The 19,448-nt window shown below is 38.2% G+C and overlaps 1 protein-coding gene across 1 annotated transcript; it reads left to right on the forward strand.

The window, feature by feature from the left end:
- Positions 1–18,146: 18,146 nt before the first annotated feature.
- On the forward strand, positions 18,147–19,082 carry LOC129779276 (probable cyclin-dependent serine/threonine-protein kinase DDB_G0292550). The gene has a single exon (XM_055786672.1). The coding sequence runs from the start codon at positions 18,147–18,149 to the stop codon at positions 19,080–19,082; it is 936 nt and encodes a 311-aa protein (XP_055642647.1).
- The last annotated feature ends 366 nt before the right edge of the window (positions 19,083–19,448 follow it).

Genomic DNA, 19,448 nt, shown 5'->3' on the forward strand with positions numbered 1-19,448 from the left:
AGCTCATGCGACGAGAAAAATTGGGAAAGTGATGGAAATTCCCATATGATCTAAAGGGCGAACACGAAATTATTGCGACACATTCAACAGGGCATAACTTTTTTACCATTGGGTAAAACTGAACCAAATTTTGCACACTTTCTCATTGAGGTGTATTGTCTACATGCTGTCAAACTCGAAGTCGTGTTTTTTGATTCAACGAAAATGGAGGTGAACCAACGCGAGTCGAGAGAACAAATTCTTTCCAAACACCTGGAATTTCCTGACCTGTCGCACCGGCAGTTGGGAAAAATGTTGAACATTCACCATTCAACCGTCTCCAGAGTGTTGAAGCGGTTCCAGGAGCGGTTGACGTTGGACCACGGCAAAGGAGCTGGAAGAAAACCGGGACCGGAGAACAAAAAGACGGAGGGAAAGGTGAAGCGGATGATTAAAGCAAATCTCAACGTCTCAAGCCGTGATTTGGCTAAAAAGATCGGCATGTCGCAGAGCTACGTCCAGAATGCAAAGAAGAGAGCTGGACTACATACATACAAGGTACAGAACTTCCCAAACCGCGATGAGCGGCAACAATCGACGGCTAAAACTTGGGCACGAAAGCTCTACGAGAAGATGCTGACAAAATATGGCTGCTGTGTGATGGACGACGAAACGTATATAAAAGCCGATTTTAAGCAAATTCCGGGGTTGGAGTTTTTCACCGGCAAGAACAAGTTCGATGTGGACGACAAATTTAACCCTCCTGTACTCGCGTGCAAAATCATAACACGTATACTCGCGCACGGTGTCACAGACCGAAAATTGAACTTCTCTGTAATGTTGCCATTGTGTATTTTTCAGGCTTTATTGCCATTTATTTGAAGAAGAGGGTATGATTGAATGAAAAAACTCAAAAAAATATGTTTTCTTCGTCTTTATTATGTTGTAATAGTCATCTAATTCAGCCTCCTTGAAATAGAGTAATTTTTGATACTCCAACACAAATAACGAAATTCGAATTTTTCGCTGATATTAATTGAAAGTAAGCAACTGAATATAATTCATGGAAGTATAAAGAGCTATAAAATAACATAAAAACGTATTAATCGATTGTGGTTTCATTGGAGTAAGAATCAGAACATAGCATAACTGCATGCTCGAAATAAACATATTTTTTACATTTCATGCAGTTGTTACGTCTTTTATCGAAGAGAAGAATGTATAACGACCTTCTAGATAATTACCAGACGATAAAGGTTCTGGAATATAAAGTTTGCATATTTCTTATATTCATTGCCTCTGTTTTCTTGGCAAGCTAAGAATTAATGCCTTTTTTTAGATGGGACATAAAAAGATGATATAAAATGATTTCTAGGAACTTCCTTTTCTTTTTCTTGTTTTCTTGTCGATATTGTCCATTATAAAAAAAATATCCCCAAAACTGTAACTGTTAAAAATTACCATAATCTACCGATTAGTTTATAGTTTACTGTTTACAATTCTTCCACAAGTGAAATTCTTTCACAAGTGTGTATATGTATGACCATTATATTTAGCGAATAACTATACGAAAATCAAACATTTCTATTCTGCTTTTGAACGTATGAATCTAACAAAGAATATATCGACGAAAAGTTAATATATGGATCCGTTCAATCCAGTTACGAAAGGGACTGAAATTAAATAAGAATAGTCCGGTAATAATTGTATGTATTATATTCAATAAATATTCCATGCCACTTCATTCAACAATATTCTAGAATATGAAAAATGGCACTTGTCCAAAAAAGTTACTCCTATACTCGCGTCGGTGTGTCAGACCGAAAATGCTAAAAAAGTGGCACAAGTCCCCTTTGTACCAACACATGCGATACGCTAAACCTAAGATAAGATCAGACAATAGGGGGTCTTTTACGGACCAAATTTCTGTCAGTCGTTCTGATTTCTGATTGGTCGATTTCGATAAATTTTGTAAACAAAGTCGATTTTTCCAGTGTTGCCAATAAAAATAAATTACGTTGGGTTTGTATTGAATTTAGAAAAAAAATGAATTTAATTGATATTACGATACTTAGTTTAGAGGAAATGTGAAGGAATTGTATACACGTTTTACCTAATTATTTTGTTACTATATTTTGATTGAATTGAAAATTTTTTATATATATATATATATATATATATATATATATATATATATATATATATATATATATATATATATATATATATATATATATATACATCCATTTCATGTCAAACCGATATAGTGCTCCTCAGATTTCCATGAAAAGTGGTAGTTTCTTTCTTTATTTCAAAATATTAGACCCGTATTTTTTATTTTTTCGTTAGGGTGACCTTTTCTTATTTTAGGGTGGTCCGAAAAATCATTTTTTTCAACTTTTTCCTAAAAGTGCCTTTTTTAAAAATTCATAACTTTTGAATCACTGAACCGATTTAGATGATCGATATATCAAATTGAAGCCAATTAATCTTTTTTGGAAAAATATTAGGCTTGCCAAGAAATCGAATTTTGTTTTCGTAACTATTGATTGTAGTTGTTTTTTGTTATTTTTATGTTTTTTGTTTTTATGTTTTTATATTTTATGTTTTTTCTTGAAAGCTGAGGATTTATTACATAACATATCTCGATATCAGATAGGCTTTTTTGTGTTTTTGAGTGACTTTTCAAAGTTAACCGGTCGTCCGTAAAATCATTTTTCCACTCTTATCCAAAAATATTTTTTTGCAAAAATTTATTACATTTGAACTACTGAACTGATTGAGATGATCGACGTATTAAATTGAAGCCAATAAGCCAATCTTTTTTGAAAAAATATCACACTTACCGGAAAGATAGGATTCTAGTCGCATAGGTCTAGTCTAGTCACATAAGAATATTGAACGAAGACTTAAAACATGTTAAATTTACAAAATAATGACTCTAAAACGAAAAAAAAACACCTCTCTAGAACCCTCTTTCCAAGTTCAATACTTATTTCAATATTTTTTCTATTAAAAATCTACCTCATTGGCTTCAATTAGATTTATTGATCATCTGAATCGGTTCAGAGGTTCAAAAGTTATGATTTTTTGAAAAAGTCATTTTTGGGAAAAAGTGGAAAAAATGAGTTTTCGGACAACACTAAAATGGAAATGGACATAAGTTTAGTTTAATAATAATCTATTTGGTTTCTGATACTAATATATTTTATTTCTACCATGCCATGCTCCTGCTATCAAATTTTCGTTTCCTTGTTTTTTTATTTTCTCCGCTTTTTAAACGAAAAGATATAAATTTTTTTATAATGTCATTCCTTGTTTTTTCACAATGGAATAAAGTGGATGGCAAAACATACATTTCTCCTGCCATTTTCTTCGGCAAATCAGCTTCGTTAGGTTCCAAATGCGATTTCATATTTCGGAATAGAATTTCCATTGCTAAGAAGAAATTAAAAGTCTCATCATTCACTATGCAGATGGGAGAGTTAGAAGCTGTAGCTCGCAAATATGAAAAAAGAGACGGTTGATACAATCTAGGTTGTGTTTTGCTGACTACCAATCTCTTGTTACACTGCTGACATGTTCTTTCCCGCTGAATAATGTTTTTGATGATGAAACCAGCTATATAGAACAACGAATTTTGTTCTGTTCTGTCGAGAAAAGTTTTCGCTTCATCGACGGTGTACTCATAGTCGAATTCAATATTCATATCATCCACATTATCACTAGAATTAGATGAAGCTGAAATTCGATATGATGTCGATGCTGCTTCATTGTCCATCAATTTCTGGGCTGAACATTCTTCACGCCGCTTTGATAGCAAATCTATCAATCCAATAAGATGTTGTTGTGTATCGGCTGTATACGAAGCATTCGGTACTACGGTCATGTATTGCGAAAGAGTCACAATTTTCAAGTTATTGCTGAATTGCAATGGAGTTGGGCGTCGTTGCTTTGCACGAATCAATGAGAAAAGACTCTCCAGACAATCTTGGACGAACCGCGATGTAAATATTTGTGGGTGTCCTTCATGCAAAAGCCGATCTGTCAACCTCACAATTGCATTCGTGCAAATGATTACACTTGTTTGCCATGGTTTCCAATGTCCGTGTCCTACTTGGAGATCATACATTAACCGCACCATGGTCTTCAGATGAGCGATATCCTCGTCATATTTCATAGGATCATTCAAACAAAATACTTTTTCTTCTGCCCTATTATTGATAAGCTCGAACCATCGAGCAAAGTCTTCTATGAAGCATGCGGTAGTAAGAAGCTCCGGTAATTCTCGTATTTCCGCATGAAACTTCAATGCTGCAGCCACCGTCCTGTTGCAATATTTTGTTGCGTTGCATACTTTCATTTTATCTATTGAAGATGTTCTGTTGTCAAAGCACACATCCGAGGCCGTTAGTCTGTGACAAAGCCGCAACGTGTTGTTTATTTCGGAGTTCACGATTGTGGTTAAATGGTCTCGATGAACAATATTGGATGTTAGCTTTTTTTCACGAACATACCAATCCGGAACTTTCAGGTAGACATTGTTCAACCAGCCATGTACTGTATTTTTAAATACGTGTACGGGATCGGGTATGATCTCTAGCATTCTGTTCTCAGCGTTTGGATGAGGTATCGCAGCATTTAATGTCTCATTTTTGCGACGAATATCGATCCCCAAATCCTTCCACATGCGCTGGTTTTCGGACCCGGAATCTGTTGTTATAAAATGGACACGCAAACTGATTCCCTCTGCTCTTGAAACTGCAGACAATACAGCATTCTTCAAAAACTCTTTTTGTATAGAGTTGCCGGTGTACTCGAAAGCAACCACCTGTTTCCAGCGCGCTGCGATTCCAACTAGCATGAATACCAAAGCTTTACAGGCTAAAGTTTGGGACATAGGAAGCGTTGTTGTTCCAACAAACTGCTTCGTATTTTGGCAAAACTCATTTGCCTCGTCTATGCTCATTTCGTCTAGAACCAATCCGCAGTCCTTTTTTTCAACCGACATTGTGGAGACTTTATGTTGTAGCAGCTCGAATATATCTTCAAGAATACCTACAAAATATCATTTCATATATTAACATGCGATGAGACATATGATTATAATTACATACCAGGACTGAAACGAACTCCTTCAATTTGGCGTAGTAGAGTCCTCGTGGATGGGAACGGGAAGCCTTTTTGAATAAGCTTGTCGTATCCACCTTGACATGCAAACCGAATTTGTAAATTTTCCGTAATCGTTTCATTGGACCAACGTTTCACTTTTTTAACCTCTCCTGTTAATAGCTTAATTTGATCTTCTCTGAAAAGCTTTTTCAAGGGTTGTTTTCCACGAATTCTCGAGGTCAGATATCCGCATTTTTTCTTCCATTGTTTTACAATTCTATTAACGGTTACATCAATATAAAATATTAGAAAATAACATATTTTTTGACACACTACCTTTTCAGCTTGGAAATTTGATGTTTCAAACGAAATATTTCTTCCTGTAGTTGTTTATCTCCTTCATATACGTCAACCAAATCATAATTGTTCTCAATACTTTGTATCTCTTCCCATTCCTCATTCGCGGATGCAGCTAAGGTCGGAATTTTCGTAACTCCATTTTCATTGTATTTCCCATCAACAAAATGAGCCTGTATATATACTAGTATTAGGATATGTTTTAGAATTAGTTTTTAATACTTACGCTACATATTCTTGTGCTTGATTTGATTTCAAAGAATGGAACTTCTAATTCACTGCTCACGCAAAATCGAATCCATTCTTTCCGAATATTTTTGTCTTGAGGGAACCGATAAAATTTATACTTAGGATGAGTATCCGTCCTTCGCTCACAATTTAAGGCTTTACACTTCATTTTTATTTTTGAATTACGTTTTGTATGAATAAAATGGCTTCCTAACGTTGTTTTGGTTGTATTCCTGCTCATATAATAAGATAGAATGTTTTGGTTCAGACAATGAGAATCTGCATAACGCTGTAACGGTTGTCAGATTAGATTTATTTGCTAAAAAAAATCCCAAATTTGTTTTGGAAACGATTATATTATAGATATGGGTATTTAAAAGACTTATTTTATCCTTTTAAAGCATATTTTTGAGATTGTCTATTTGAAAATATGCAATAATCATTGAATTCGCACCAACCAAATGTTACGATTCATTAAAATAGAAATTTGAAAAATCCGATATTTTATAATATTTGGCAGCTCTGGCATCTTCATGTCATGGCTTCGTTTTTGGACGACGAAGAAGAGTAAGAAGCCAGTTGTCTGGTCTTGTCTTAGCGCTAACCGATGACGAACGACGAATAACGAAGCTAGAGAGAATCGCAAAGTCGTAGTGTTGATACCCACAATCCGTTTTGCCTGCCAAGATCGGGTCGATGAAATGTCAACAATCGATCTCAAATGCTGCCACCTTGCAATCGATTTATCGACCTTTCATATGCATTCATCGAACAACTTGACGCCACTTTTTTGCCAACATGTGCAAGGCGTCGACCTGCATGTAACGCTGCTTCCAACACTGATCGTCTCTTGTTTGTATTGGTTTGTTATGAAACAGAAAAGGAAAAACATTGATCGATTTTAATCATTTTATTCAAAAAAACACAAAATGCATATAAAATATAAACAAGATATATAATGCAATCGGTGCAATCGGGTTTTCTGGATTGACGATTCGAATCCAGCTCCTTTTTCTCCTTGACACACATATGTGGCTGAGGAGGTTTCTTCAATGTGCGCGAAGCACGAGATCTCCGATATGGAAAGTTGCTCGAAACACTATCGATGGTCAGGTCCAGATGCTGCTGCTGTTGATGTTGTCCCCTGGAACAGCCACCATGGCTTGGAGGATACTGCTACGGGAAATCCGATGCTGTTGACTGCTATAATAGAAGTGGAAATAAGCACTGTGGTGATGGGGGAATTCATTTTTCTCATTCAACAGTTGATGGAAGCAAAAAAGCCACATCATCCGAACGGGTGTATTCATAGCTGAAATAAAATAAAATAATTAGTATTTTAAAATGTCTGCTATCTAATAGTATACCTGGTAAGAAACCACTTTGGGAGAATCTGATAATGTCACATCTTGCGTTTGTGATTAATTTCCACCTGTGGCGAATCTACACCGTCAGTCTCCCCACACTGTTGATCTGGCTTAGCATCATTCAATTCAATACCGTTCGTGTCCTTACTTCGTTGGTAGAAATGTCTCAGAACGGAATAAACTTTCACTGATATGCATCTGCTCAGTTGTTCCGTATCGAAATTCATTGCTTGTTGTGCCTGCTTCTGGGCAACGTTGTCCGGATGCATATGAACTAGTTTAGCTTCCGTGTTGGACCCAATTGGGTTCAGGAATGCCGCCGGTAGCAATTCTCCAGATTCATAAAGTAAAAACCTATCTATTCCACAAACTCCACTAGAGGAAAATCTGTTGAGATGGGTCGGAAAAAAATTATAAAATGAAAAACAGAAAAAGATTCCATACTCACCAGTTATATGATCCGGTTGTTTTGGTGTGAGATGACAGTTCATCGTTGAAGAAAAAGTGATGCCGATTCGTTTTGTTAATCATTCTGTATTTTCGACCAACGAATTTTCGATGTTACGTATTTGGGGAATAGGCATGACAGTATGGATTTTCAAAAGGAATAAACACACTTTTAAAATAAAAATTATGAATGAACATTATTTTTCTCAAATGAAATTAGTACTCAATGTAAATGAAAATCACTATTGCATGCAAGTGATGAAAAAACGTCAACAAAAATTATGCCTAAAGATAATTTTATATTATAAAGGTAAGTTTTTGTGAGAATATCTGAAAATTTATAGAAAATAATTTAAACTAAGGTCAGGAAAACGTACTTCAAGTAGATAAATAAAGCCAAGAAACAATTTTCATACAAATTCTACCAATTTAATCTGATAGAGAATAGGTTCCCTCATACAAACTAATGGCGTATCCAGATGTCAACATCGTACCGAATAGGCACCAGCGTTACGGTCGGTGTTAGGTCGATGATTTTTTCGTCGATTGGATTGTGGGTATCTTCTGAGAAATTAACGAATTATTGATTTCTCGGTCTGACAGACCAATGCGCGAGTATAGGAGTGTTAAGAAGAAGAATGTCGAAGTTCGCCTCCAAATATCTCGTTTGGCAGGCCATCTGCTCTTGCGGACTGAGGAGTGAGCCTTTCGTGACAAAGGGCACAGTAAATGGCGAAATCTACAAATCTGAGTGCCTCGAGAAGCGCCTTTTGCCGTTCTTGCAGCAGCACGACGAAGCTCCGCTGTTTTGGCCAGATTTGGCATCATGCCACTATTCTAAAAGTGTCCTGGAGTGGTATGAGACCAATTCTGTCCATTTTGTTCCAAAGGACATGAACCCGCCAAACTGTCCGGAGCTGCGCCCGGTGGAGCAGTACTGGGCAATAATGAAGCGGGAACTTCGGAAGAGCAAGAAGACAGTCAAAGACGAGAAGGACATGTTAAGAAAATGGAAAAATTCTAAGGGGTTTTATCTAGGACACTACCGCATATTTTCGACGTAGAACTACGCAATTATATTATGCAATCCATTTGTTTATCACTTCGAATAATATTTTAGAATGCATCGACAATTTTGTAATAGATTATGTTCTTCGTTACAAATAAATTTGATGATCGTCCTTTTACGTTTGATATGATGCCTAGGACTACCAAAATATGTGAACGGAAAAATTGTCAAACGATCATCGTATTTTACATTTCCCTCTGAAATTATTACACATCTCATGTTTACGTAGTTCTCGAACCGCGAAAGTTCATTCACCTCTAGTGTCTGAAATGACGATTTTCCCAGGCTTCTCAGTTTAAAGGTACGTTTTAGGGAAACATATTCCGGTCTGCACAACGACAAGCGAGTACAAAAGTACTCAACACCAAAAAACACCCCCGACCTGCAAAGCGAATTCCCCCAGGCACATTAATTTTGAAGTCCGTGTTAGGGAAACACAGCTCGGTGGGAACAAAAATACCCACGACTTGCATGTATATTTGCAAAGCGGATTTCCACAGGTAAATCGATCTTGAAGCCTGTGTTAGAGAAACCGTAAATCGGGCCAATCAACCCTTGGCAGTTAGGGCGTTTAGATAACGTTTGACATTTTACAGTTATTCTGTTGTTCATCTCATGAAAAACAACATTTTATTAATTGTGATAGACGCGTAGAAATATTTCCTATCAATTGATGTAAACATCTTTCCGATCTTGTTCGAGTTTAAGCATTCGAAATACGGGTAGAGTTGGCACACAAATCGGCAGAACAAATGTATGAGAAGGGTTGAGAGATTACCGAATTGTAATATATAATATATCAAACAAATATTGAAAAATTTCCGATTCGATTGGTATGCAAATCATGTGAATTCGTTCACAGTGAAAATAGTTATTAACGTTAACTTTATTTCTTAAAAACGTGACCTGTTTTCTGATTTGGCACCCTTCCTGAAGGACGTAGTTCTACGTCAAAAAAACTGAGAAACTGGTACCGGATGACACTGTAAAGACTTTACTGGAGGTCATCAAGCGAAAATGCGTTCATTGGTTTGTGGGTATCTTCTGAGAAATTAACGAATTATTGATTTCTCGGTCTGACAGACCAATGCGCGAGTATAGGAGTGTTAAGAAGAAGAATGTCGAAGTTCGCCTCCAAATATCTCGTTTGGCAGGCCATCTGCTCTTGCGGACTGAGGAGTGAGCCTTTCGTGACAAAGGGCACAGTAAATGGCGAAATCTACAAATCTGAGTGCCTCGAGAAGCGCCTTTTGCCGTTCTTGCAGCAGCACGACGAAGCTCCGCTGTTTTGGCCAGATTTGGCATCATGCCACTATTCTAAAAGTGTCCTGGAGTGGTATGAGACCAATTCTGTCCATTTTGTTCCAAAGGACATGAACCCGCCAAACTGTCCGGAGCTGCGCCCGGTGGAGCAGTACTGGGCAATAATGAAGCGGGAACTTCGGAAGAGCAAGAAGACAGTCAAAGACGAGAAGGACATGTTAAGAAAATGGAAAAATTCTAAGGGGTTTTATCTAGGACACTACCGCATATTTTCGACGTAGAACTACGCAATTATATTATGCAATCCATTTGTTTATCACTTCGAATAATATTTTAGAATGCATCGACAATTTTGTAATAGATTATGTTCTTCGTTACAAATAAATTTGATGATCGTCCTTTTACGTTTGATATGATGCCTAGGACTACCAAAATATGTGAACGGAAAAATTGTCAAACGATCATCGTATTTTACATTTCCCTCTGAAATTATTACACATCTCATGTTTACGTAGTTCTCGAACCGCGAAAGTTCATTCACCTCTAGTGTCTGAAATGACGATTTTCCCAGGCTTCTCAGTTTAAAGGTACGTTTTAGGGAAACATATTCCGGTCTGCACAACGACAAGCGAGTACAAAAGTACTCAACACCAAAAAACACCCCCGACCTGCAAAGCGTATTCCCCCAGGCACATTAATTTTGAAGTCCGTGTTAGGGAAACACAGCTCGGTGGGAACAAAAATACCCACGACTTGCATGTATATTTGCAAAGCGGATTTCCACAGGTAAATCGATCTTGAAGCCTGTGTTAGAGAAACCGTAAATCGGGCCAATCAACCCTTGGCAGTTAGGGCGTTTAGATAACGCTTGACATTTTACAGTTATTCTGTTGTTCATCTCATGAAAAACAACATTTTATTAATTGTGATAGACGCGTAGAAATATTTCCTATCAATTGATGTAAACATCTTTCCGATCTTGTTCGAGTTTAAGCATTCGAAATACGGGTAGAGTTGGCACACAAATCGGCAGAACAAATGTATGAGAAGGGTTGAGAGATTACCGAATTGTAATATATAATATATCAAACAAATATTGAAAAATTTCCGATTCGATTGGTATGCAAATCATGAGAATTCGTTCACAGTGAAAATAGTTATTAACGTTAACTTTATTTCTTAAAAACGTGACCTGTTTTCTGATTTGGCACCCTTCCTGAAGGACGTAGTTCTACGTCAAAAAAACTGAGAAACTGGTACCGGATGACACTGTAAAGACTTTGCTGGAGGTCATCAAGCGAAAATGCGTTCAATTTTACACTCAAGGCTCCATCGATTAACTTTTCTTTTGATTTTTGAAGTAAATATATGTATAAAACTACCCTAATATTTTGGTTTGATTCTAAACATTATAAGAAAATTGGCATGACATTTTCGGTGTCGCAATAATTTCGTGTTCGCCCTTTACATATCATATTAGGCGCTGTATGTTCAATTGAAATTCGCATGGAGGCATATATCATCGTGTTCCGTTGGGTTTGAAGCGAAAATGGAAATGGGTTGAATAAACACTCTCAGAAAGTAAAAATTAGAAAAATAAATTTGAGAGGTTTCAAGGCTAACTTTCATGTTAGCGTTTTGTGACAAGCTGTCAGATGACTTAAGAGCACTAACCTTGCGATTTTTATTTATTCATTCGATAACACATGTTTATGTGCCTTTGGCTTTTAATGACTGGTTAGTAACTAACAATACTTTGCATAACGTTAATTAATAAATGAGGTACAAATATATTTGAACGAAACCGTACAATTGTGATCGAAACTGACAAAAACAGAAAAAAAAATCAGACATTTAGAAGCTGCTCTGACAACAGACTTGTTTTGAACTGTTTTTTAAAGGAAAATACATTACGAGACTGCAAATTGTCACTAAGGTTGTTAAGAGTATAAAGCATAATTGATTTTTTCAACACTGAATTCTGGCCAAATCTTTTTGTATTGCTTCTGCTGATAGTTGAGTTTGTACTGCTTCTGGTGTGGTGTAATGAGTTTTCGTGTGGACCGCATCTTGTAATATCTGGGATATATGGGTACACGGGCTGACTTTGTAGACATTTTATATCTACAACAGTTGGTGTTTAGAATGGATGAACTCCGTTGATGTTTTCCAGGAATATCCAAAGAGATTTTCAATGGCCTTGTTGTGAATGATTTGAAGAGGTTTCAATGCTGATTTTTTGGCTGAACCTTAGACTAGTATTCCATAGACTAAATGACTATGGAACAGTGAAAAAAGCTGGTTTCGTTTGGTGTCGGTTGGAAGCAAATCGAATATTCTTCTGAATACGCCCGCTACCTGTGCTAATTTAGCACTTAGTATCCGGAGATCCGGACTTTAGTTCACTATCAAGCCATGTTCCCAAGTAATTGAAAACATCCACTCGATCAACAAAATTACCGTCGTATAAAATATTCAAATTAACTCCTTTTGGAATATTGAACAGCATGCATTCACTCTTTTAAACTGCAGAGATCTCCATTAATCTCACTCAAAAGTAGTTCACAGGATTCGCAAATATAAATCAACACTATATCATCCGCATACATGTACAAAACACCTCAGAGGGGGCTTTAAATTGTTTACATAGTAATTTATTTATTTAAAGGGTGTGTCACATCAAATTGCATCACGGAAAAAACGCTGTAGAAATTTAATTTTTAGGAATTATATCTTCAGCTTTCGCTTATAATCAGATAAGAGTGTATAGATCACGTTGGCCATGCTTCACTGTCAATTTTTCGTAAATTTGGAAAAATGTCGTCGAACGAAAAAGAGCGTCGTGAATTAATCCTGTACACTCATTTCGAGAATCCGGAGTTGTCACATCGGGACATCGGTAAGATGCTGGGAATCGTCCAATCCACGGCCAGCAGAGTACTAAAACGATACTTCGAGAACCTAACCATCGACCGGAAGGTGAAGAACGGCAAAATTGGATGCTCCGTCAGTGAAAAAGATCACAAGCGCGTAGTTAAGCAGTTTAGACGTGATCCCAGAAGTTCGGTCCGGGATGTCGCCAATAAGCCGAATTTGTCAAGTTCATTCGTCCAACGGACCAAGCAGCGGGAGGGCCTGCGTACATACAAGGTTCAGAAGGCTGCTAACCGCGACGAAAGGCAAAACATGGTGGGGAAGACGCGAGCCCGGAAGCTGTACACCGAAATGCTGACGAAGCCGCATTGCCTGGTAATGGACGACGAAACCTACGTCAAAGCGGACTTTCGTCAGCTGCCGGGCCTGTTGTTCTTCTCCGCAGAGGACAAATTCAGCGTTCCGGAGGAGATTCGCAAGCAGAAACTATCCAAGTTTGCCAAAAAGTACATGGTGTGGCAAGCGATCTGCTCTTGCGGAAAGCGGAGCGCCCCCTTCGTGATGACCGGCACGGTAAACGGGCAGGTTTACCTTAAGGAGTGCCTACAGAAGCGCTTACTACCACTATTGAAGCAGCACGAGGGCCCGACCATCTTCTGGCCGGATCTCGCTTCGTGCCACTATTCAAAGGACGTGTTGGAGTGGTACGAAGCCAACGGGGTCACCTTCGTGCCAAAGGAAATGAACCCGCCCAACGCGCCGGAGCTTCGACCAATAGAGAAATATTGGGCGATTATGAAGCAGGATTGGATTTTTGTTCGAAAAAAGTACAACCTGACGTTGTACAGAACCTTATGGACGGGGTAAAGAGCAAGGTGCGAGCATACGGGCTTGGGCTCGAAGTATGAATAAAAAGAAAATGCCAAAAGTTGTTTAATAGTTTTTATTTTACTGTCTAAAATTTTCAAAAGGATCGGTCTACTGGGCAAATTTCTACAGCGTTTTTTCCGTGATGCAATTTGATGTGACACACCCTTTATTTATTCATATCAACAATTAATTGTGCAATTCAACAAAGTGGGCCCTAGAGTGCTACCTTGAACCACCCCATAATCCACATTTCGTATCGTTTTTCTCACATTTTTATCCTGCCCAAGTTAAGATCGGCGTTATAGGAAGCTCCGGAATTATTCGTTGAACTTCAGCACTCGTCACCGTGGCTTATTCCAAGGTAGTAGCAGTTTGATCGCGAATAGGCTTTATCGCAGTGCATGGTATTTTGTCTGCCAACGATTTGCCAACTGAAGCAAAATAGTCATTCGACACATTTTGTTTGATTTCCCGCAGTATAGATGACTGACGATCTATAACCTTGCCTTACGTCATCTTCTGGGAGTTGTTTCCAAAATGTTAGTTTTCTTGAAGTGCTGCGATTTCGGATAATATTTCGCCCTCATTTCTCAGGTTCTAGATCTGTTTGTGGACAACAACTGGAGTTTTATTGTGACAAACGGATATTTTTTCGAAAATGAAGGTTAAAACCATAATATTAGGTTGTGTGATATTTTTTATATGCTTCTGATTGTCCGATTTGGTCAAATATGCACCGTTTTGTTGAAAAATTTGTTGTCATTCTGAAGATAGCTCCATGATGTCTCTATCATAGAAGTCTCGGTCATGATTGGCGAAAAACTCTAGCAATAGATGTTTACAACCTACGCAATTTCCCGATTTCTTATCGCTCTGGAAGTTTTTCAATGCGAGAAAAAGGTGGTAATCGTTGGTGCCAGATCCGGACTATATTGTGGATGCATATCCCAGTCAAGCTCTCGGGATGGTGTGACCTTGCGTTGTCCTGATGGAACACAAAGCCTCTTCTGTTGGCCAATTCTGGACGTTTCGGATCAATCGCGGTCCATTTGTTAACAGTAGAGATCTGAATTTAGCGTATTGCCATATACATTTTGTTGTTTATTGACCCAAAAAAATCACCTGTGCAAAATTTCAGCTCAATCGAACATGATTTAGGGGTGCCTCAAAACGCTCAAAGTTTTGTTTTTGTTTGAAGTAAATTTTTGCCACTCATTGCCAGAAGGTCGATTTTCGACTAATTTCTTTTTTTCGAGATGTTTCGTTTTATCTATTTTTAAGTCATTCTACATCGAAAAAAAAACGATATTCCAAATGTCATGTACTCTCCCCTTGAGATATTTTCGAGGGTCACAATATCAAATGGATGGAGAATGGATCAACGGATTTAGGTAGCCAAACAGAGGCAGTTTAACCCTTTCGTCGCCCCGTCACCCATATATGGGTGACACTTTTCTCGTTCAAATTTAACAGGAATTTCAAAAGGAATTTGACTACATAGGCACCTAAATGTAACTATAGGATATGTAGAAAAATAATAAAATTATAATCATATTAATATAATGTTTATACTATACTTTTTATCAATTTGTAGTACAGAAGGTTTGTACTGGAGTTTTTTTGCGAAACCCGTATAATATGACTTTGGCATGTGCTATTGTTGTCAGTTCGTCTTCAAATGGAAAAAAATTCACTAGATCATGTAAAAGTTGTTTACAAACTATGTTTGATCTTCTTTTAATAAATCATCCGCAATTTGGAACTCGCGAGAAACTCAAAAACAACGCATTGGGCGACGAACGTGTTAAATAGATAGAAGTTTTGTAAAGAACAATTAAGTACCCTGGTTCAAATCTAATTTGTTTATTTAAAAACACTAGTTTGTGAAAACGGAAATTATTTCATCGTCTAAATATGCTATTAAAGTAAGTTCCCGTGGAGAACTTTTATATTTGGAGATATCATTTTGTTTTGTTGGAGATGTAAAACACAGTTTGGATGATGTGATGATGAGTGATGATTCTTCACGGTGTTTGATTTTTATGTCCGTGTTAGGGAAACCTCTTACGGTCAGCGCAAATGTATGGAAAACGGGGTACTCTCCATCCAACGCTATTTTAATAAATTATCTATTGCAAAATTTGTTGGTTTATCATGTCGCATATTAAAAAGTTCCGGGGATCCTGAAAAGGTTTAATGGCTTGCGTGGTTTTGTAAAATCATTTCGAGAAGCAACGATTCTTTCTTGCCTTTGCGAGAACAATATTTAATTGGTCATATGTTGCAATTTGTTACTTTATATTAATGCATGCATTGGACTGAGTATTTAACGAGAGGCATCTTCTGTGCATCGCCATTCAAAACGCGTCTAACAGATGCACACAGTTGCAGTGATAAAAATTAAACATCGCCAGAATGACCGTTTATAAAAAATCGTTTCCCAACTCTCGGTCGAACCCGTCAACAAAGCTAGGAGCTTGTTGCATCAGAACAGAGCCGATGCGCACGAGAGCAAATACGAATGGCAAATAAAAGTATCGAACGTAATATGATCACGCTTAAACCCAACTCATCAATATTCAAGACCTCTAAGGCAATAAACCACCCCCGAGGGCGCTGGGCGATATAGACATAAAATGTGATACGATACCCGAGCCAGCAATCTGGCCCAAGGGTTCGTTTACTATTTATGATTGTATAACTCGACGCGCACCAACGGCAGCGGCGAGTTTGTCTTCCTTCCGCCCCGCTGCGAGTTTAGCTAGCAGCAGAAATTTAACCAAACATGTGGCGCGCATCCGGCACACATGTTTCAGCACTTTCTTTTCCTATTTACTTTGACCCACAAAGAAGTGCTTTCTCTCTCTCTCCGAAGAACGCGTCTGACCAAGGCCATCACAGCCCACTCTAACTGCTGGTGCGATGCTCCGCCCAGCATAATTTGTAAATATTCTGTGTAGAGTTTAAGCCTATTTTTGTAAACTAGTATTTAAGCCCCGAGAGTCTTTTCTTTGAATATAGATGTCAGTTGACAGTATACAGTAGAGAGGCGACGCTTGTACGAATAGCGTTTGTGTTTATTAATTTACCAAATCCGAAAGTCGACGCCACTGAATGGCGTAAGTTCCTTCTTCACGTTTACATGGCGACCAGTGACACCGAGTCACGAGTGAACCGACAGATCCGATGCTGTTATCGCGTATTAAAGTGAATTTAAACGCAGAGTTTAGAGCCTACTGAGCAGAGGCAATGGTTAACTGCAAAGTTTAAAGCCTTTTAAAAACAAGAAGAAGAAGAAGCCTACTGTTGTGTTGTGTTGTGTGTGTTAGGTCCCAACCAACCGGGTACGGTGTGAATATGAATCATTTAAGCTAAGAAAAATTCGCTAAATGAACTTTTAAACCAACCGGACGCAGTGCAAGTGTGAATAAATTGAGTAACGAAACATTCAGCGAAAAGATGGTGAAAGTGAAAATCGGCAAAGCGGGGAAGAAATTGGACCCCAGCGGAAACTATTGAAGCCGTTTACGAAAAATTAGAATCGCAGACACAAGTGAAATCGTGAAGCTGACAGTAGCCACCTGGATAAATAACATTCGCAAGTCAAGCAGTATTTCAAAAAAAAAAAAATGAACATCGATTTGGATCCAACTGGACACCCCTGAGATCTGACGGACGCAGAGGCACCCACGCCCCCCCCCCCCACCCCCGAGAAGAGGACACTTGCGGAGAAAACGTGGCGTAAGTCAGACTCGAGTTAGTCTAATCCTTTTATATACGGATATCATGTAATAAATTTATAGTCGAGGCACAAAATATTTTTTATCGTAATACCCACGCGGCAGTAGGAATAGGTAGTAGGAATTAGAAAAAAAAAAAAGCAATTACAATACCCACAAAATTGGTTTTACATATGTACCGTTGAACATGGGGTTATTTAATACCAAACCCGTTAGTAACACGGGCGACGCTCAAATCCAAATTTTAAATCACCTAGAGAACCACAGTGTAATGCACGAAGCTCAAGGAGCGATTATCTGCGTCACACTTGCCCTCACATCCATACTACTAATTTCGAAAATATACAAAGCATATAAGGCATGCATGAATGCACATGCTATGCAAGCGGCAAAAGCTCACGCAGCCGTAGTCGACACCGTCTAAAAGAATTCGAAAATTTTAAAACATGCGTTCGAACGCAGCCTCAGCATAATAAATTCTTTACCGATAACCATTTTTCCTTGTCTCCTTGAATGGACGAAGTAACAAAGCTCATCCAATTGAATATACAAAAACTAAAACATATACACCTGACTATACAACAGGAACTGGTCAGAAAACTAAGGAAAAGTACTTTAGCCAAACGCCTCACGGAAGCGGAAGCGCTCGTGAAACAGATTAAAAAATTGTCGTCTACGTTACTAGACACAACCCACGGCTCAGAAATCATAAAAATAACCGAAAAGGCGGACCAACTTTTGAACGCAATTAAGGCGTCAATCGAAAAGGGTAGACCAAGAACACTCAAGGAAATTGCGCTAGCCGTCCTATTTTGCCTCAGGTTACAAAGAAAACCGAAAATGGCTAGCATACTCGAAATAATCAAGACTACATCGTCTATAGTTCCGCAATTCGACGGAAACATAGACAAACTGAAAGCCTTCGCTGACGCTTTAAACTTGGTGAAAACATTTGAAACACCGGAAAACAAAGCAACCATAATTAACGTCATACTAACCAAACTAGAGGGACGGGCGAGAAATGCATTCACTGAAACACCGACATCGGTGAGCGAGATAAGCAAAATTTTAAAAGCTAAAATAACGACCAGCCCACCGGAACAAGTTCTAGCTAAAATGGCTAACTTAAAACAAAACGGTGGAATCGAACAATTTTGCCTGGATTTAGAAAAATTGGTGTTCAGTTTGGAAACAGCGTACACCGCTAAAGAAATTCCGCCCCAAGTTGCCAAATCTATGGCAAACAAAGAAGGCGTCAAACATTTAGCCGGAGGGTTAAAAAACGAAAAAACCTCGCTCATCATAAGAGCAGGGAATTTCAATTCATACTCCGACGCGATGACTAAAGCGTTGGAGGAAAACTTAAATAATGCGAGCGCATCAGTATTTGCATACTCGCAAACCAACAGAAACGCCAACCGTTTCAACAACAACGTTGACACACATTATAATAATTACAGGCGCAGGCCAAACGACTTCCATAACCGTGGTAGAAACCAAAACAATTTCAACCGCAACAATTTCAACCAAAATAATTTCCAAAACCAACCGCGTAATAACTATAACCGTTTTGGCCAGCAAAACCAAGTTCGAGACCAATTCTCAAACATAAACCCACAGCGAAATAACAACAACAACAATAGGCGGAATACAAATTTTAACCGCCCTCAGCAATACATCCGCCTAACGGGAAACGAGTCACAACCGACGGATGCCCTCCAGTCCGAACCGGCATTGACATTGGAGGAAAACAAACATTACGGGGACCAACATTAAATATTTTTAAATGCGACGTGAATTGTTCAATGTTCGTTACACTATACTTACAAATGTCAAGCAAACCATGTATATTAATAATTGATACAGGCGCTGACATCTCAATAGTAAAAGAAGAAAAAATTAACGGAAAACAATTAATACACCCCGGAAATAGATGCATTATTAATGGAGTTACGGAGGGAAAGACCGAATCCATAGCGAGCACAAATACAAATATCATTTTTGACGATATCCAAATTCCACACCAATTTCAAATCGTCAACAACAAGTTTCCTATAATTGCAGATGGCATTTTAGGCAGAGATTTCCTCACCAAATATGAATGTAACCTATGCCTCAAAACATGGCTAATGACCTTCAACT

Source organism: Toxorhynchites rutilus, chromosome 3 (genome assembly GCF_029784135.1).
Source record: "Toxorhynchites rutilus septentrionalis strain SRP chromosome 3, ASM2978413v1, whole genome shotgun sequence".
Lineage (NCBI taxonomy): Eukaryota > Metazoa > Arthropoda > Insecta > Diptera > Culicidae > Toxorhynchites > Toxorhynchites rutilus.

Bases quoted from the DNA above. Each gene is read 5' to 3' on its own strand.
- LOC129779276 (XM_055786672.1), top strand. From the start codon at position 18,147: ATGGCTAGCATACTCGAAATAATCAAGACTACATCGTCTATAGTTCCG.